Source organism: Mastigoproctus giganteus, chromosome 2 (genome assembly GCF_048544385.1).
Source record: "Mastigoproctus giganteus isolate SK-2022 chromosome 2, ASM4854438v1, whole genome shotgun sequence".
In the NCBI taxonomy this organism is placed as follows: Eukaryota; Metazoa; Arthropoda; class Arachnida; order Uropygi; family Thelyphonidae; genus Mastigoproctus; species Mastigoproctus giganteus.
In genome coordinates, this window is record NC_143576.1 from 254,224,160 (window position 1) to 254,246,380 (window position 22,221).

The following is a 22,221-nucleotide window of genomic DNA, read 5'->3' on the forward strand; positions in this document are numbered from 1 at the left end:
AATATTATTAAAATCAGTTACAGGAAAATGTATAACAAAATAATCCAACAATATCTAAATAAATCAAATATTTAAAAGCACTATCCAAAAGTAGACCACTTAACTGAGGAGCCCTGTCTAAGCGCGTCCACTCACCTCGAATGCCAACGTAGTTTTTTGATTTTAGGAAGTATGTAGATTTGCTTGAACGTGTACAAAGAAGGGCAACAAGATTGGTGAGGGGAAGGAAGGGATCCTCTTAACAAGAGTTAAGTTCTGCAGATTACAGTGGCTGGAGACTTAGGCACCTGCAAAGTGATCTGATTGATGTGTATAAGGCCTTGAATGGGTTGAGCATGCTGAATTCTGATGGGATTCTTCCACTTGTTCAGATTATGAACCTAAAGGGGAATTAATTCAAATTAAGGAAAGACAGATATAGAGTAGATGTGTGGAAATTTGCCTTTAGCCAGCAGGTGGTTAATTGCTGGAACAAAGTTTCATCTGTCATCGTTTAAGTTGATAGGTTAAATAAATTTAAGAAGGAACTGGGCAAACATTTAGAGGGAATGGTTGTGATTTTTTTTTTTTTTGGGCTGATGGTGCATAAGCTCATACACTTGCTTTGTTGCATCACATGTCACTACTACTACTACTACACATGTGAAGGAAGGTTTTTTTTTAGATAGCAAAATCGGAACGGTTAAATAAGGGGTAAAAAAATTTGGTTCTATGTATAATTTTGTGCATTAATAACAACCTATAAATAAACCTTGCATAATCAGCATGTCAGTTACTCATGATCTCCAAGACCGTGAATTTGATTTTAACATGGCAGTGGTAGTATCCAAAACTCAAAGTGTAGGAAAAAAAGTTTTTTTTTTTTTAATTCCTGGTAAAATTTTATATTATTATTATTTTTTTTATTTATTATTGGTTTTTTTTCTTCTTGGAGAATACCAGTATTTCATATGTTTTTTTAATGGATTACAATATTTATTTTGTGTAGCTTTTTTTTATTAAAAAATAAATTTAATTATTCAATAAATTTAATATTTTTATGCCTTTCATATTCAAAATTATTTCATATTTATGCCTTTCATATTCTTCTTTCGTCTTCTCAGCCTCCAACCCAAGCACGGTACTAAGTATAGGTTCTGATACCTTTCGTGTTTGGGATTTACATAAAAGAAAAAGAAAAACACATTTTAGTTTTAAAATATAAAGATGAATCTATTAGACACTCCCATCTTCCGATTTGAAAGACCATTAAGCATTCCCCCCATTAATTCCCTCCAATATTTTTTTAACATGTGTTTGTATGAAATGGGTATTGCTTTGCAAACTTGCCTCATACTCTTGCATGACTCCTTACTACTATACAAAAATAATTAATGATTGTTATTTGTGATTATGAATTTTACAGATGATTTGGAGAATAAACAAATATTTATAACTATTAGATTAAGTAGATTTTACAGATATAAAATTAATGTTGCAAAATCATTCGTGACAGTTTCAACACATTTTGTAAACTAGCATATAGCATAAAATAATCCTTGAATTGCATAATAAATAGCAGTCTAATGTCAACAAATATCTTCTTTCGTCTTCTCAACCTCCAATTCAAGCACGGTACTAAATACTATAGGTTCTAATACCTCTCGTGTTTGGGCTTCTTCCGATTTGAAAGACCATTAAGCATTCCCCCCATTAATTCCCTCCAATATTTTTTTAACATGTGTTTGTATGAAATGGGTATTGCTTTGCAAACTTGCCTCATACTCTTGCATGACTCCTTACTACTATACAAAAATAATTAATGATTGTTATTTGTGATTATGAATTTTACAGATGATTTGGAGAATAAACAAATATTTATAACTATTAGATTAAGTAGATTTTACAGATATAAAATTAATGTTGCAAAATCATTCGTGACAGTTTCAACACATTTTGTAAACTAGCATATAGCATAAAATAATCCTTGAATTGCATAATAAATAGCAGTCTAATGTCAACAAATATCTTCTTTCGTCTTCTCAACCTCCAATTCAAGCACGGTACTAAATACTATAGGTTCTAATACCTCTCGTGTTTGGGCTTTTCATAAAAAAAAATTACATAAAACGCTCTGGTTTCAAATTGAGACTATTGCTCAGAGACTCAGACTAGTACTACTTATTTCCAGTATCAAAAAATTTTAATTTGACGTCTTATAGTCAAGCTTGTTGAGTTTTAAAATAACATTATTGAAGACTATTCACCTATTCCCTCTATTTGATAATTATTTTAACTGAGTTTGTTTTATGCAATTTTATTTGAAATTTTAAATGTTTTATGGTGACTTCTCTATATAATTGTATTGTGTAATGCACTTTTGTATTATAAAATAAAATTATACAGAGAAAAGTCCTATGCAACATAACATTACCATCTGTTCACCTATGGTTTTTTTTTTGTTTTGTTTTGTTTTTTATTATTATTATTCACAAAATTTTAAAAAAATGTTTATTTTATTTGAAAATAAATTACAATTAAAAATTAAAAACCATAAACAAAATTATTTACATGAAGGAATCATTCATTTTTATTTATAATTCTACTTAGGGTACTTACTATTGGCGAGGGTTATTAGGTAATTTTCCCTGTAAAATAATTTCTTTGAATTGTTTGTGCTTCCAAGTCTTACTGTACGTGTGGTTCCTAACGGGGATAAAGCATAATTCGTGTTCCAGTGCAATACAAATTTGTGAGGTGTCTCCGTAGCCAGGTGGGAAGGAGCAGCAGTGCTTAGCACATGCTTCTTGATTAGACCAGGGTTCGAGCCCATCACCACCAAATACGGAGGATGCAGAAAGGTCAGGGAATGACCACCCCATATCCCGCAGCAATATGGCCTTAGTTGCTAATACTCCTAAAAATCAAATAACAAACAAACAAACAAATTTGTGAACCCTTCATGGGATGGAGTCCCTAGAATATTGGGAATTGGTAGTCAAGACCCACGTTTATCTGCATTCTGAAATAAAGCATGTACCAAAACCAGTTTAGAGGGGACAGTGCTGTTAAGCTCTCAAAATTGTAGACATGCAAAAAAATGCATTTCGAAATCTTTGATACTGCTATTTACATAGTTTTAAATTTTTTCAAAACTTATTTGAAATTTGCAGTGGTGGCCTTCTTGAGAGAATATCGGGTTTTGTGTTATCATGCTTATGTGAGATAATAAATAATAAATTACAATAATAAATCCTTAATGAAAAACAATGGAGGGAAAACCATAGATATTTGTTCTATTGGGAGTGTGAAATTATTAACAGACATCTCATTCAAAACTTTGCATGAGATCACTTCAAAGACAATTGCAATTAACAGTTAATGTAGGATAATTTTTTTCGAAAGTTATGTCTCAGGTGACCCATCACCATTACTGGAAGAGAGATTCGATTATAATTCTGTATAATATACTATACACTCTATGGGCACTGAATTGTGAACACGCCATCTGGCTTGCAGAATAAAAAGTAGAACAGCTTCATATGCTAGAGTAGTGCTAATTTGCATTTGGCCATGCAATTCATAGGGATAAAGTAGCAGTTATGGGACATAATAAAGGTATCACAGATTTCCAAAAGGCCATGATTGTGGGAGCTTGTTCACAGGTGCTTGCATATCAGAAATATTAATGTGGGATATCAAAAAGCACATCTTGTTAGTTCATTGTGGCCCACTGTTGTTAAAATATACAGAGAATGGTGTCAAAGGGTCATACCACCTCCCACTGACAGAACTATGAAGGATTATGCAAGGTGGATGTTTGTAATGAGCAGAGGGTGCAGCACATGCTGAATGGCAGGTTATAGAGCAACAGTTGACATTGCAATACAATATGGGGAATGTAAGAACAATAATGTAACCATATGGATGTATTGGGTTCCACAGCACACAACTCAAAATTCACCCTCTCCTTGTTGCTGTTCACCATCTGTGGTATCAACAACATGCTGATTGGACGAGTCCAAATACCTGGTGCAATGTGCTGATAGACATCTTCATGTGTGGCACGAGCCCATCGTGCATAGTGCCCACTATATAAGCAGGTGGCAATAGTTTCTTAATATGGGGTGTGTTTTGCTGTTATCAACTAGTTTCCTTGTTGTATATGGGCCAGTATTTCACTGGTGAGGTCTAACAGTCCTGAAAGATTCCCTTTCAGAACACTAATGTGTGCATGTTGTCAGGCCTGCATTGTGCATGAATGGTTCAAGAAACACATTGAATATATCACCCATCTTGATTGGCCTGACCTCAATCCAATTAAAAACGTGGAGTGTTTTGGAATGGAAAGTGTGGCATATGGACACATAACCATCATTTATTCTGACACTGTGGAAACCCTTGCATTGCAGGAAGCATGACTGCAGATCTCTGAATGTCTTTGGACATGTGGTAGAGTTGATGTATAGGTGAATAGCAGCTGTTATCTATGAAAATGGTGGCCCAACATGGTATTGGGTTAGTACTCACAATTCATAAACACTGAGTTTATATATCCTCTAATTGAATAGTGATTGATCTTTCATATTTAGAGATTCCCATTTTCTGAACGTGTTTTTGTTTACGCTCTGTACATACATATAAATTTTAGTTGTTGATTCTGATTTTATTCTTGCCATATTAATTAATGCATTAAATTTGTTATATATATATTTATTAGCTCTCGATATGTTAGCTGTAACTTCTCCAGATATGGAACATCCTTTAATATCCCAAACACCAGTTTCTACACCGTCTGTGCCTCTGCCACCTCCAAGGTATGTTTATTTTAAAATTGGTTTATTTTATACACATAAAAATCAGTGCAAATTTTTATAAAATAAGATTTATAAATCTTATTCTAGTTTAGAATTTATTGTTAAATTCATTAAATTAAAAAAAAAAAAAAAAAAAGATACAGAATGGAGGAGATCCTGATTTAAGGGATTTATTTCAAAAGTGTTGAAGCTTGCTAATGAGAATGGTAAATGATAATAACCAGGGTGTGTTATTGAACAATACCTAGATAAATTATTCAGTTGGTCTGAAAAATGGCAGTCATAAAGCACAAAAATTTAAGGCAGCTGATAATGAATAAATACTGAGAAGTAATTCTTCAATACAACATGAAATTCTCTCTCTCTCTCTCTCTCAACACCTTATACTTGCTTCCAGCACATCACATGATTTATCTATGCTGTACAGATATTTTTACTTGTGACTAAGAAGTATATTCCATCATACAAAGAATTAGATGTGCTAGAAAAGGAACAGTGATGAACATCAAGGAACATCAAGGTTCTTGTTTATACTCCGGCACAACCACCAGATCAGTGGAGTTTACAATAAATAAATCAATACAAATGTTAATCTTATTTAGCAGTCACAGACTTGAACACTGGTCCTTATTTATTGATATCTGAAAACTACTATAGATATGTCCAGAGACTGAACAAAGTATTTTAAGGTTTAGAAAGGCAACTTGAATAAAAGCAATATATCTTATTTTCTTTTGAAGATAACACAAACTAGAGCACAGAAAACTTAAATTAAGGAAGAAATTATATATTGAAATGAATGTATATTGGATATTAAAAAAAAAAATGTTTATATCCAAATATTTGCCAATTTTGAAAATTGGCAAATCTTTGAATATAAACATTTTTTTTTTTTTTTTTTAATATCCAATATACATTCATTTCAACCTTGAATAAAGTTTACCAGTCAATTTATTTAGCCAAATTTGGAAGTAATTTATTTCAGAGCTACAGCATCTTGCCCAAAAAAGTCTACTTTGTAAGGTACAGCCTTATGTTACTCCCTGAAATTGTGCCCCCGGTGTTTGTTTCTACTGTCAGTGAAAGTTTTTCTTATTTGTTTTACTCATCCCCCATTCAAGGCCTTATAATCTCGAATCAGATCCATCCTAATGTGTGTAATTGTTCTGCTTTGCGGTCCACACTTGTTAACACGTTTTCTGCCAGCATGACCTTTGATCTTAATGAACTAAATTCAGGAATCATGAGATTGAGTCAGTCTGGTTTGTGGGGGGGGAGCAGAGACAGTTTTGCACTTTCTTTGTACTGTGGGTCAGCTTCTTGTGACAATTGCTTGATAAAAGTATCTTGCTTTCTCATCCATTGGATTAAAAACCCCTTCATGTACATAGGCATCAACCAGCAGTGAACATGTTAAGCTGTTTGTGGTAGATAAAATGATTGGTTCCATCTTTGCCAATCTGGTCACCCTTCTTTAATTACACTTTATAAGTTTTCATTTTCTCCTCTGCATCTGAATGCACTATGCCAAGTGTGAGCCAATCATTTTGTATAGTCACATGCTTTTGACTATTTCTGATTGACCATTAGGATACAGTAAGTTCCTGTCCACCTATTTCCACTGCTTGGTAAACTTTATTTCTGATTTTATCAGAACTCCCTAAATCTTTTTCTTCCAGAATTCTCTTTAACTCTCCTTTCACACTCTGTAAGTTACTCCTTAGTTTCTGTTTCCTTGATGCAAGAACTTACATTTAGTTAAACCATCAAAATGATTTTAACTGATAAAAAAAAAAAAAATCATTTGTGCACAGTAGCCTTGCGGATCTCATTGTTTATCGCCCTTCTAACATTAAAATCATTAGTAACTTTGACAGTTTCCCCTGTTCTCAATTGTCAATCTAATTAAATTTTTGAAACAGTTTCCCATAGTCCGGATACATGTTTTTCCAGTAATGACAGCTGTCATTATTGGAAAAACATGCACAAATATCAGCTCCATAACTGTAACTGTTTTAGATTCTAAAGCAGCAGATATTGAGATCCAGCATGTAAGTCACATAGGTTGAATTTTGGCAAAGATTGAAATTCGGTCAACTTAATTGAATTTCAAGCTTCATCATTTTTAGTTGTTCTTAACAACCAAATCCCCTGCTTGGGCCTTAATAGTGATGGCACTGTTAGTAACTGGGTTGTATCCCTGAGTGCAAGGCCTAAAAACACTCTACCTAGTATACTGGGAGTGACCATCCAAATATGAACCAAAATAAGCTTGTTTCAACATATGGCATCCTTAAAATCAAGAAATAGTAACAGTACTACATGGTTGATAAGCTTCACTCCCAGTGCAATTGCACTACCATTTACTTAGGCTTGAAATGGTTAAAACAATGTTTGGTCTCAGAGCTCAAAAACCATTTTCTCAGGCTAGCAACTAGATAATACACTAACCCATGTTATGGTGAGATTCAAACCAACTAGCGTATGGTCTAATTGTCTTTACCTTGCCAGTTGTGGCAAGAGGGAGTCCAAATATTGTGTGTATTCAAGAGAGACTGCTAACCTACATTATGTCAAGGGCATATCTGCTATATGCAGTTTGATATTTCCTGCCAATGACATCTAATGTGGATTCTCCTCTGTTTGATATCCTTTAGTTAGAAATCTCTTTACCCTATATTGTAAAATTCATCTGTTGTCTGCATCATCCCCCCCAACTCTGCAAGTTACTTAAAAAAACTTTTGTGACTTTGTTCCTTTGAAAACTTTCCTTTCTCCAGATTAACTTTCATAACAGTGAAGTGAATTGTTCTTTGACTGATATTAATGTTCTCTTTCCAAGCTGTCCTTAATTTTATAGTTGCATGGACCCACGTGGTAGAAATGTTGAGGCTTATGATATTACTAATGATTCTACACGTCTTGTTAATTTGCTTTCTAGAATATTATATTATCATAGCCACATACACCTAAGGCCCTTGTTCTTTTCTTCACCAACAACCCTTCAAAGTACCAAGGTGTCCAAAAAAAATCTTTATTATTAGAAAAAGCAACAACTTATGCACAATTACGGATATCTCAATTTTTTAAGTACATCAATAAACTTTGTGCCCCTCTTGTTGCTCTGAAGATGTCATATCTGTACTCATTCTCCTGTTAAAGAGTGCTTTGCATTTTGTGTTAAATAAAGAAATTGTTCGGTTATTCTTATTTTTACTATTGGCAAATCAGAAACTGTTTTTGGGAATACCTTATCCTTAACATAACCCCACAATAACAATACAAGCAGTTATGTTAGATGACTGACACAGCCATTCATTCAATCCAATTTCAGAAAACAAAATTATGAGTTTTATGTACAACAAAATAAGAATGAGGTAGGGGACCATCCTATTAAAAACAGCAACAAAATAAATAAATAAATAAATTCCGCTTATATTTCTCCACCTGTGAGAGCGCGCAATTCTCTAAAAGATCAAATATTGTTCCATCAGTTGACATTTCAAAGAAAATAAAATGGACCAGTAATGTGATTGCACATGCACTCCATGTGTGTTCTCTGATCACCTTATGTGTTAATCTAGCTGTCTATCTCTATCCTATATAATCTCCTATATTAATCCAGTGATTCCAAAAATACAAAATTATTGCCCTCTCATGTCTTCAGTAACATGTTTTAGCTAACCTAATCAGCATCCCAAACAATGTTCTATTGGTCCTGCATGACAATAAAAAATTGAAACTGCTAAAGACAACAATAAGAGTAAATCATCCACCAATAATAATATGGAAGTAGATGTACATTCAGCTTAGGAGGAACCCACACTAGAACTCTGTTGTGGATGACACTATGAATACTGGACGCCCCATTTTCCCCAAAAAAAGAAGAAAGAGAAAAAAATGCTCCTCGTGATAAAAACAGTCAGCTGACTCATTCTCAGCTAAACCAAAATGATGCACATTTTACTATGGAATCGCAGAGGCTTTTGTTGCAGCACAGTTGATTTCCAAGATCTAATTAACCAATGCTCTCCAGTTGCTCTTTGTCTTCGGGAAACTTGCCTAGCCTCACAAATTTCTCCTTCAATAAAGAACTGTTGCCTTTATCGAAGAGATTGTAATACAGCTGATGTGATGCCCATGGTGGTGTGGCAATCCTGAAAAATTCAAAGATCCCAACTAAACATCCTGCTTCAGACTGAATTAGCTTTTGCTATTTGTATAACTCCATATTGCAATAACACATCTCTGAATATACTTCCCACCAAACCATACTTATTCTTTAAAAGATCTTGAATCTCTTCATAGAAATACTACCACAGATCTGTATATTAGGGGTTTTTAACTGGGTTCTCCTAAATTACAAAGACGGGGTCGACTCATTGAAAGCTTTCTAGAGGCACAAAACCTCAGCATAATCAATGCTGGTGGACATGCTCACATCCAGCCCCAAACTGGACACACTCAGCAATAGATCTCTCAATCTGGTCTGCAGTACTGGAGAACAGATCACTATTTGGGTAATGAACCATATAGTGTTACATTTTAAATGATCCCAGGCACAGTGACTACTTCCCAATCGTATGCAACTTTTTTATAAAACAGACTCCTTGAACTGAACCCTGCAGGAAATGGAAATTTGTCCAAATAAACTGGGTAAAATATCAGTCATCAATCTATCTCTCAATGAGGAAAAAATCTGCCTCCAGCCTATTGATAATGTGACAGTTTACATCACATCCCACATTTTAAAAGTGGTCAAAGACACAATGCCATTATCAAATATCCTTGGGCTGAAAGTATTATAATTACTGGTGAAATGAGGAATGCACAAAAGCAAAGAATAAACCCTGGAATATTTCAGCAATGTCTAACCACAGTCAACCTCCTTAATTATAAGAAGTTAAGGGCAAAAGCATGTTTCATATGAAGGCAAGCCAAGTAAGAATCCCCATTTTGCATCGAGCATTAACAGAAACACTGATCCAAAAATAATATGGAAGAAAATTAAAGACAGCTGTCTTGTAAGTTTCCTACCATACCTTCTCCAATCCTCTCCTGGAATGGGCAAAATCTTAGATATTGCTAATGTTTTTGGGCAAGACTACATCATTCCAACAAATTAAAAATACTACAGAACAGCATTCTATTAACTTTCAAACTGCCTTCCATATAACAAACCTCTGGATTTTTGAATGCCATCAGAACAACCCATAATGGTAACATCGGGCCAAATGGGATGTCATGCTACATCTTGATGGCAAAGCTTTGCACTTTCTCTTTCTTATTTATAGCCATATATTATTAGAAAATGTTTACGCAGCCTCTCTTGGCATTATTCTACTGTTTTGGCATTCTTAAAGCCTGGAAAAGATATAACCCCCATAGCTATAGACCAGTATCTGTCAGGCTGTTCTAAGGGTGAAGTGGGAAATTACCTGCCGGTTAGTCTAACTTCAATAGAGAGAAAATCATGGAGACAATGATAAAGGATGGAATTTAGGATCATTTAGATAGAAATGGAGTACTGAAAGATGCTCGGCATGGTTTTGTAAAGGGAAAATCATGTTTAACTAATCTGGTTAGCTATTTTGACAGGGTCACTCAAGTGCTGGACTTAAGGAATAATTTTGACATTGTATTTCAGCAAAGCATTTAACTCAATCCCAAACAGTCAGTTACTTTATAAGCTGAAACAGGTTGGAATCGCAGGGAGAATCCTTAGATGGATAGCTGAATGGCTTCGTGTCAGTTTGTGATAAATGGTTATTCCTCAGATTGGGTGGTGTGAGAAGTGGGGTTCCCCAAGGATCAGTATTCGGACCACTGTTCTTTTTGATTTTCATAAATGACATTGATAAAGGGATAGAGGGCATATCTAAATTTACAGATGATATAAAGATTGGTAGCATAGTTAATGATCACCGCAAAGCAGAGCTTCTTCAGAATGACCTAGATTGACTTCAGGGATGGTCAGAAAAATGGCAGCTATGCTGTAATCCAGCAAAGCAAGGTATTGCGCCTGTGGAACAGTGCACAAGTGCACTTCGCAGAGTTAAACTAAACCTAGTAGTGGAGGAAAGGGACTTGGATATTACGATATGGTCGGACATGTAGTTCTCCGAGCATTGTACACAGGTTGCAAGGAAGGCCCATGGTGTCCTATCAATGATTTATCGAACAATTGCTAGTAGAAATAAGGATGTCATAATCCCATTATATAAGGCTATTGTTAGGCCACACTTGAAATACTGTGTTTAAGTATGGAGACCACGCCTAAAGAAATTCATTGAGCTTCTTGAAAGGATCCAAAGATGGGTAATTCGCCTGGTGAGATCGGCAAAAGGTCCCCCATATGAGGAAAGACTTCAAATATGTGGGTTGCAGAGCTCGGAAACTAGCATCTTAGAGGAGACTTGATTGAGGTATTTGAAAGGCATAAGTAAAATGAACGAGGACGAAATTTTTTCGGTTACAAATGATTCTAGAAAGGGGGACATAATTGCAAGTTACAGAGGGAGATGTTTAGATTGGATAGCAGGAAGTTTTATTTTAGCCAGAGAGTTATAAATTAATTACAGGCTGACAGTTTGGGGAAATTCAAATGTCAGCTGGGTAATTACCCATGAGATGAGGGAAACGTATAGGTTGTCCATTTCCTTTTCTCTTATTAATTTTTTCTTATTATTAATATTAATAATAAGAAATAGGATATTAGGATATTATATTAGTGATAATAGGATATTATTAATATTAATAATATCCTATTATTAATATTTATTTTTTTTTGCTGATGCAGCATAAGCCATAGGCTTCCTTACACCATGTGACCATTGCAGTTCACTTTTGCAAAAAAACACAAAGTTGCATCCAGAACTGGAACTTCTGCTACAGAACCACCTGATCCTTCTTGCCAGTAATCTTTGTTTCATAGATTTAATGACTGACAACAAACTGAACTTTGCATACCTCTGAACTGTTGGCTTGAAGAAACAGCTTGCTGAGATCTGTTTCTGCCATGGCATGGGGGTGCCGATAGATACACTCTTATACATCTATATCGTGCCCTTATTTAGTCTTGTATAGCTTATGGCACCGTTGTCTATGACTGATTAGACTTAATACCATCCAACACAGTGCCCTTCGCACTGTTCATGAAGCATTTAGAACATCCCCTGTCCAAAGTCTTTATGTAGAGGCACATGAACCTCCACTTCACCTTAGAAGGAAAATTCTGCTCCTCGGTTGTACAGCCAAAATTGAAAGCCTTCCAGCCCATCCCAATTGACCGTTGCTTTTCAATCCTGAATGGACAGCATTCTACAACAGCAAACCAACTGAAATTAGACCTACTAGTATTCAACTAAAAGATTTATTGCACACCTGGAACTTTCAATTTGACAATATATTTACTTCCAGAGCACAATGTACTTGATCTAACCTGGTCTGAAAATTCCCTTGGAAATGAAAAGTATTAAACAACTACATAAAGGTATTCAAGGCTGCCTACTCTGCTGTTGGTGCTGAAGCAGTCTTTTCTTTTACAGTTTCCATATCACTACCACTGGTTGAATGTGTAGAATTATATGCTATAAAATTGGCCTTAAGAATATTAAAACTTTCAATAGTGCTAGCAGTGTAATATGCACCAATTAAATGAGTGCGGTATGTGCATTACAATTAAATTTTCAATATCACATCCGATCATAAAACATCTTTCTCGTTTAAACCATCTATGAAGTAAAAATCATTCAGTGAAATTTTGCTGGATCCCAGGGCATTCTGGTATCACAGGTGATGAGAGAGCAGATCAGGCAGCCAAATAATACAACACCACAAAATTACCAAGTACCATATATATATATATATATATATATATAGATTATTTAATGCACATAAAAATATCTGTACATTTCCATGGTCCAAAACCTGGAAGTCACAAATGAACAACTATTGTTCCAAATCAAACAGGAACCAGAATTGTGGAATTCTATCTTCAGGAGGTCGTACTGGCAAGATTATGCATAGGATGTACACATCCAACCTGTGTGTATCTTCTTGTGTGGCGATGACCCGTCTCTATGCATGCATTTTTCATTACCACTTATTGTCAGACCTATAATCCTAGATTTTATGTACTATTCCTGTATGAGATAAGGTACTTTCCATTCACTTCCACAATTGCAAGAACCTTTATCACTTGCCCTTATTATTGGAAATAATGTGAATCGAAATGAACTGTTTACCTTTCTCAAGCAAATACGAATATATGATTTCCTCTGATGCCAAATTGGACCAATTTGTTATATAAAATTATAACGTGAGAATAGGCTAATTTTTGCCTCAGTTGCCCTTGTGTCATAAAATACCAATACCATGCTTCTAGCGTGGTGGAAAATACACGTTGAAGATGGCAGTTTAATGATGCAAGCATCACAGTCATTCACCATACAGATTTCTGTGTTTCTGTGAGGAACCTTTACAGCTGTCAGGTAATGGAATGAACTCCTTCAGTTTCCCCTTTCACAGAAGCAGTTCATTCAGACTTAATGGATTAAAATTCATTTTGGAAATATGAATTATCATGAAGTGGTACTCTTGGAGAAAATATAACCATGTTTAATGTCCAACCAACAGAAAATGTCTGCAATGTTCTAGGCAGGAAAGTTGCCAGTCGCAGGTCCATCTTCCAAAATCTCAGTGAATGTGAATCAACCAAATAATTATATATAGGGGGAAGGGCGCATTCCATCAATTGTACTTTTGAATACAAACAGAAAACATTTTATAGCATTATTTGATTTATTTCCAGTCCAGTACAGGGCTGTGTGTGAGACAAGTGAATAACTATCCATTGGGAACGTGAATATTCGGTTTACATAGGTGTGATCATAGACACACAGTTCAGTAGAGAAGGGCAGGTTCGATGTATTAAATAATATTGTTTCTTCCCCCCCCCCCACTTTCTGATATGATTCTTTGTTTTTCTCTTTGGTTGAGAATTGTTACATTAATCATAGATAAAAGATTTCTTTCTGTAATTCTGCTAATTTCAGCTGGCTAGAAAATTCATCTGATGGAACGGCTCTACAAGATATCAGTTTTACACCTATGGATATTAGTGAACCTGATTTGCATTCTCAGAGGAATTCAGAAAATGGTGGAATAATGCATGTGATCAGTGGCAATTCCGGTGTTCATCCTGCCATATCAGGAACTACGCTGACTCATATGGAGGCTGATTCTGCTGGAACCCAACCAGTTTGCTCAGGTAATGTGTGTGATAATGCTAAAATACTAGGATGAAAGGCAGTACCCCACTGCATTTAGGAAATTTTTTTAGAAATGTTACAACTGTCAGCCTTGTTAAAAATTTTACAAGGTGAAACCTGAATTATAGTTTCACTCGACTTATGACATGAAGAGGGACTGCACTTTGTTGTTATATTTTAAAAGTTTTCCATTGTATTTAATTTTTTTTTAACCAATAAGTGTGTATTTTGTTAGATATCCATGCTTTGTATTTTTAAATTGCTCACTGAATCCCAAAGTAGAAAGTGTTGAATGTGTTTCCTCCCAACAAGCATGTTTTGTTCAATATATTAAATAATATTGTACCAGTTGTCAATGTTTTGGATCAAAACAACATTTAATAGTTATCAGTCTCTTCCAACTTTCCCAACAAACAAATTTTCTTGACTGTTTGAAGAGACCAGTGAAATCTGTTCCAACAGTGTCATTCCTTAAAATAAATGTTTCAGAAAATACTTATCAGGATTCTTGAAGACCAGAAGCCTTATCAACCCACCAATCTGTTTTGTAGTAATAGAGTAATAGTAAAAGCCATATAGTATAACTTAACTTAAACGATGCGACTATTGCAAATAATTTGCTGATTTTATAAATGGCTGTGTACTAATATGATACAGTTGCACTAACTTGTACATAGCTATTTAGTGCAAGGAGGTCAGGTGCTTTTGCTGCACTGGTGGGGGAGAAGAAAATAAAGAAGAAAATACATGGTATTTGCTTCCCTCCTCAATAGCTAACTATCCAGTTGACCTTTGAATTTATTCAAACTGTCAGCCTCAACTACTTGTGAAAGCAGCCTCTTCCAGCAATCAAGGACTCGCTGGCTAAAAGAAAACTTTCTACAATCTAGTCTAAACCTTTTCCCCTGTAATTTCAATTTGTAGAGGCATATGATGCAAGAAAGCAAGCTTATGCAGCATCAGTCAAAAAAAAAAAAAACACGCACCCATTTTACCCCTCCGTTCGTTCCAAGTACCTGTCCAGCTCAGCCTTAAATTTATTTAGGCTATCATCTTCCACATGGAAGGATGGAAGTCTGTTCCACCAATCAACCACCGGCTGGCTAAAGGCAACCTTCCGCACATCTGTCTTTTCTCGGTTTGAATTTATGCCTTCTCAAATGATTATTCTGAGCAAGAGGAAGAATTCCATCAGCAGTGAGCATGCCCAAGCCATTCAAGGCTTTATACATCTCAATCAGATCGCCTCGCAGGTGCCTAGTCTCCAGACACTGTAATTTGCAAAATTTAAGCCTTTCTTCCCAAAAGCAACCCTTTGTTCCATTCACTAATCTCGTTGTCCTTCTCTGTACTTGTTCCAACAGCTCTACATCCTTCTTAAAATGAGGCATCCAGACCTGTATACAGTACTCAAGGTGTGGCCTGACCATTGCCTTATATAAGGTGATAATAACCTCCTTATTCCTGCTTGAAAAATTCCTGTATATCATTGACAAAACACTATGAGCTACCCTTGCAGACCGTCTGCACTGCTCAGAAAACTTCATATCTGCCTGCACAATTACCTCCAGGTCCTTTTCGTTCTCTACCACTGTCCGTGTAGTACCACAGAGTTGATACTTAACTCTGGGGTTGCTGCTTTACATTTGTCAATGTTAAACTTCATTTGCCACCTCTCAGCCCATCTGCTCAACTTTTGTAGATCCTGTTGCAGCAGTGTACTGTCATTAGTGTCCTTAACAACCCTGCCAGCCTTCGTATCGTCTCCAAACTTGGACATTAAGCTTGATATACCATCATCGATATCATTTATAAATACAGAAAATAACATTAGTCCACGATGAGCAGTGTCCATTGATTACCACTCTGTCAGATGTAGAATAGATGTGCTGAAATTTGCCTTTAGCCAGCGGGTGGTTAATTGCTGGAACAAACTTCCATCTGTCATTGTGGAAGTTGATAGGTTAAATAAATTTAAGGAGGAACTGGACAAACATTTAGAAGGGATGATTGTGGTTTTTTTTTTTTTTTTTTTTTTTGGTTGTGCTGCATACACTTGCTTTCTTGCATCACATGCTACTACTACTGAGTCTATCCTTATATGGTCATCATTTTGCCAATCTCGCCATTAAGGTGGACCCTTTCAAGAAGTTCAATGTCTTTATCAGATGAGGTCTCCATACTTAAATTATCCTAAATGTGGTCTTTTTATGCCTTATTCGGTGGGATTATAAACTCTATATCTCTATAGGATAATGTTCGATAAATTGTCAATAGGACACTGTGGGCTTTCCTGGTTGCTTGTTTCCACTACCCAGAAAGCTTCATATTTGCTCTTATTATTACTCCCAGATCCCTTTCATCCTCCATTGTTTTTAATTCACTGCACCAAACATATAATTTATTTTTGGGTTTCTGTTCCACTAAGACCTTGCATGTTGCTGCATTAAAATATAGCTTCCACTTTTCTGAACTTTCTCACAACCTGTTCGGATCATCCTGAAGGAGTGCTTGGTAAAAAAAGGTAAAGGTAAATTGCAGCCATTATCAATCTGCTGCAGGATGGTAGCCTCCTCAACGATTCATTGAGAGAAATGGACCATAATCTTCCACACTGGTCCAGTGCATGTTGGCAGATCAACAGTATTTAGCAGTCAGGGGCTTAAACCCCAGTCTACTCAAAAATACGTGTGCTGCTGCACTCTCCCTTCTGCCTACTCAGCTACAGAGGATGGTTGGTACTGATCATTAACTGTTCTACCAAGGTGTACATTGTCTGCAAATTTTGACATCAAGCCATGTATCCTATCATTGATGGCATTAATGAAAATCAGAACTGACAGTCTCAGAACCAATCTCTGGGGAACCACACTTCTGACAATACCAATCTGTAAAATATCCAATATTTACAATCATCTGCCCTTTAGCCACCTAGCAGACCATCTTACAATTTTTTCCAGCAATACCAACATGTTCCAATTTATACAATAACCTCTCATGAGAGATTGAATCAAATGCCTTGCTAAAATCCAAATAAACTATGTTAATATTGTTCCCTAAATCCAGCTAATGAGTTACTGTGTCAAACTATCTTACTAGGTTAAAACATGATTTTCCCTTAACAAAACCATGTTGGGTGTTAATCAGAAGGCCTTATCTATCTAAATAACCCTGGCTTGTAATGTTACACATGCTTCTAAGGTTTCTGCTAGCACAGAAGTCAGACTAACCAGTCTGTTATTACCAACTTCACTCTTACAACCGACTTTATGTATTAGTGATAGATTGGCACTTCTCCAATCCAAAGGAATCTCTCCTGAGTCCAAAAATGCCCTTATAATTAACTTCAGTAATACAATACACTCCCAGGTGGCCTCCCTCAAAATTACTGGATATATGCCACCAGCTCCAGGAGCTGGTGGCATATATCCAGTAATATATCCAGTACTTGCCTTTATTCTCAAAGTTTTTCAAATAAACAGTCATCTGTAATCTGAAAAAATATCCTTCAGTAAAGACAGATGCAAAGTACCTGTTTAATTCATCTGCAACATCAGCTGGCTTATCTAAGACTTTCTCACACCCAGTGCATAAGGATCTGATTCATTTTCTTATTTTTTGTATTCACTTACATGAACGTAACATTCTTTGCTCACTTAGCCAGTGCTTTTTCATATGCAGCCATGGCCTTTCTAACATTATCTATGGTACTATTACAAATCAACTTGTAGCTGTTGTAGGCTTCAGTGCTATTCATCGTTCTTTAACTCTCATGTGCTATCTTTTTCTGCCCTGTTTGACTGGCCAGCTCCACATTCATTCATTTCGGCATCCTCCTCCTGCAATATTTTCTTAATGGTATATATGCATTTATGGCTTCTGTGATTTTTGCTTTAAAAGGTATTCCATAATTCAAGTGTATTTGCCCTCACTCTGCAATCTGCCCAATTAATAGAGGCATATGGTGTCTTAAACTGTCAAAGTCCATTCTTCTGAATTAAAACTGATGACTGCATGAACACTATCTGCCAGTGGTTCCTGTATTTTAAGTCCTGTGATTTCATATGAATCATTAGTACAAATAATAATCATCTAGTTTATTTAAAAATTTTATTCCCCATGGCAAGTTTCCCTCTCACTTATTCCACTCAATTAGGGGCAGATTGAAGTCACCCATAATAAAATGTTTATGCTTGTTTTGCCCATTTCATTAGCAGTTAAAGACTCACGTCATATTCTTTACAATCCTATGGTCTGCAGATTGCTCCCACTCTCATACTTGTACTTCCAACTAACTCATGCCACACAGTTTCTATGCTGGCAACTGTAACTTCAGACTCAGCAAAAGCTCTTTTCATGTTCAGGCATGCTTTTGATATGAAACATGACACCTCAATCCCACCTATCTTTCTGAATACATTATACATACCATAATGGAAGTCGTTATCCCCAGTTTCCCGTTGGCACCATGTTTCTGTTAGCCCTATTATGTCAGCATTAGTTGTCCTAACCAGGAGTTCAAATTCAGCCATTTTATTGAAAACACTGTGGGTAAAAATTTAAATATTCCATACATCTAAGACTATATGTACAATATTCCATACATTTAAGACTAAATATTTATGTATAGTTTACTACCTGACATATCCCGTGAAGTTATTGAGACTTGTTTCCCTAACTTTCATATCCCACTCATTTGAAATGTTGCTACACTCAGAACATTCTCCTAGCATTGGATGTTCAGACATACACACATCTTTACTCCAGCGTGGAGTATGTAAAGCAAACTGAGAGCACTTGAAACAAAAATTCTTCCTTGTCAGTATAAGAGCATTCTTCAACAAGATTGATAATAATTTTGTTTGTTGCCATCATTGTATGCCTCTACTAATGGTAATGCTAATATGTTAACCTCATTATCCTTTGATTTGCTGAAAGACTGTGAAATGAACAAGAATTCTGCATATCGACTAAAGTCAGGGTCAGCAAAATACACATGGCATGGCATATTTTTATTGTAGTAGAAATTCACTGTAAACTGAAAAGGGGTGTTGATTTTTCAAATGCATTAATGCAAAGTTCATTGAAGTGGAGTTTTGTAAAATGAGAAATTAGTGTATTGGTAAAAGGTGATTAAGTGCATCTTAATATGAGCAGGCTCAAATGCTGACGGGATACTTCCGCTTGCTCAGATTAAGAACTTGGAGGTGGGGGGGGGCATAGATTCAAATTGTGGAAAGGCAATTGAAGAATATGAAGCCACTGAAACTTTATTTCAAATAATCCCAGATCTGGGTTGAAAGAGGAAAAGAAAAAAAAAAAAAACTTTCTTTCTGAAAGTTGAATTTTGGTAGCTATGTTAATGCTGTAATTACAAAATTATTAACTTTTTACAAATTTTGCAGGCTGTCCTTTTATACCTGCCAGCTGGTGAGATTTAGAAGTTTGCCAATGATCAAATAATCAGATGTCTCTTTTGGTCTTCTCATAAGCTTAGTATTCTTCTGCCTTTTTCGTCTTTTTTTTTTTTTTTTTTTCAGATATACATAGCTGTGTAATTATTTCAATAAGAATCTACCAATATAACAATATGGGCTTAGTAGCTGACATTAAAATGGCTCTTTGCTCATGCTTAGCCTAAGTATAACAAACATGTACATTTTTTAACAGGTACATTTGCATACTTGGCTTTTGTAATAAAGATTTAACTTTTACTTACTTTGTTAATTTCTTGTGTATTATTCAAGTGCAGTTTAATGTATCTTATTACTGGTTACTGGGTAGTGTTTTCTGTGTTATATATTGTAGCTATTCTTTTTTTTTTTTTTTTTTGTTAAAAGAGAGTTAGGCTACTTTAAATATATATTTTATTTTTTTGAAGATAATTTCTTTGTGAAAAGAGGGTAAGTTACAAGGAGATATCAAAAAGTTTGTATCCTTACCTAGAGATAATAGCCCTAGAAAGGTGAAACTTCACAGGAACTTTTTAATCCTTTTTCTGTGTACTCTCAAAGTATAGTAACACATTTCTCCCATCTATGGATCAGTTGTTTGATGCCGTGATCATAAAGTCCACACTTTTTGCCTGAAACCATGATTTCACTTCATTGATTACTTTCTGAGTCGAATCAAAGCAGCGTCCATGCAATGGTTTCTTCATTTCTCGAAACAAGAAGTTGTCTGACTCTGTTTGGTCAGGAGAATAGGTTGGGTGCTGCAGTAGTTAAAAGCCGCACACAAATCCAACCGTTGACGAGAACATTGCATTTGAAATTGCTTCTGAAAATGTGTCGGCAATCTTGGAACCCATCGTGCGGAAACCTTAGACATGTGCAGATGATCATATAAAATGTTGTGGGCAGACCCAAAACTAATTCCCACTGCATTTGCAATGAAATGAATTCTCACACGTCTCTCACTCAGCACCAGCTGCTCAACCTTTGCAACTGTCTCACTGTGGATGTTGATGGCCTTTTCTCTCTTGGCTCGTCAAAGACACTTGCACGGCCAAACTGGAACTCCCATTTACACTTTTTTTGCAGTGTCGTAGGATGGACAATTAATTCTTCCCATACACAGCTTTCATTTCTTTGTCAATTTCCTGAGTTTTTTTACCCTGCAAATGCACGAACTTGATCACTGCTCGATATTCCACTTTGTCAACCATAGCATCCTTCCTCAGATTCCGGGCTCTACCTCTGGGGTTCAGTCACCTACGGGAATGAAATTTCACTTGTTAATTATTGAATATGTAGACAACTTATATTAAAAGCGGCATTTTCCTACTAATGTTTTATCTAGGTCAGGGTACAAATTTTTTGTAAACCCCCCCCCCCCCCATACTTTGAATTTTTAGTTGTATGACTGCAGTGTGAATGGTAAGCCATTCACATACGTTGGATAGGTGCACTCTTGTCAGCTTAAATCAGATTTGTGTGTAGGTTGTGAAATATATTAACCAGTACTATGTAACTGAACAGAACAATAGATAAATGAAGCATATAACTTTAAAACATAGTTTGTTGAATTTCATGGAGATGTTTAATTTTCTATTCTTTAATTTACTTAATGTAATAGCATATGACAGGTATTAATTAGTTATCATAACTTTAGGTAGAATAGCATGGAATACAATTCGGCAAGTGCCAGAATTCAGTTTTGAATCGGTCTGGCTGAAGGCAGTTCTCTAACAGAAGCATTCCAATTTATGATTTTATGAAAGTTAATAGTTATGCTATTTAGCAACATAGTGTTATCTGTATGTAATAATGATCCAGTATATACATGTTCCATGGTAAACTCTGTTAGCACCTTATACTCCTTTCTTAAATGGTCCATGCAAAAAGAGGTTGTGAAAAGGTGCAGATAGATCTCTGCACCTTTACACCACCTCGAAAACAATTTTCCAGTGCATTCTTCAATTGCCGCTGAAGAGCCTTGGCATTTTCCAGTAAGACTCAGCACTTTTTCCTCCTTAGAAAGTCACCTCCCCAAATCTTGACCTGGTTGAACATTCATTGCATGAATTCAAAAGATCTGACTTGAAGGTTTGGAAGCACTGCTGTGTATAGCATCACAGTTTTTGAACATTGTTGACATCATTTTGGGTGATGAATTTTATCCTTGAGTTGGAAAATAATTCATTATTAGGTTAGTGCTCATCTTTTAGGAATGTAGTGCATACTTACATGCATGCATTCATATAAAAAGTGGTGGGGGCATGGAATTATGAGATAATTTGGTATGAAGTTTATTTTAGAATGATTTGATGTGACTTGCTCAATATATTTTTGTGTTTTCTTAGATATCACTCTTATTGGTACTGGTAGAGCAACTTCTCTTAGTGAGGAGCAGGCCATTGCTATTACTCCAGAGGATCTTTCAACAGTAACTAATACTAGCTCTGAAGGAATGGTACCCTGTTCTCTCCCTTCACCAAGTTAGTAATAAACTTTCATAATAATTTAAAAAACAATTTTTGTGCCTTTTAGGTGCTTTTTTTTTTTTTTTAGCTTTTATGTTTAGTGTTAGTAATAAGAATTACATAATTTGTTTAGGGCCTCGGGTTACAAAGAACTTAACTTAAGTGATGCCAATTTGTAACTACTTAGTATTGACTGCATATAGATATTATGCCATTGCACTAACTTATA

General features: G+C 35.5%; 1 protein-coding gene across 6 annotated transcripts in view; it reads left to right on the forward strand.

Moving 5' to 3' along the window:
* The window catches only part of HUWE1 (HECT, UBA and WWE domain containing E3 ubiquitin protein ligase 1), a 1,105,343-nt gene that overhangs the window by 814,586 nt on the left and 268,536 nt on the right, over nt 1-22,221 (forward strand). For all 6 annotated transcript variants that reach the window (XM_090389849.1, XM_090389845.1, XM_090389850.1 and 3 more), the window contains 3 exons: nt 4,700-4,796; nt 13,853-14,067; nt 21,873-22,007. In XM_090389849.1, the coding sequence (XP_090245975.1) occupies nt 4,700-4,796; nt 13,853-14,067; nt 21,873-22,007 (447 nt within the window). The remainder of the gene's footprint in view (nt 1-4,699; nt 4,797-13,852; nt 14,068-21,872; nt 22,008-22,221) is intronic.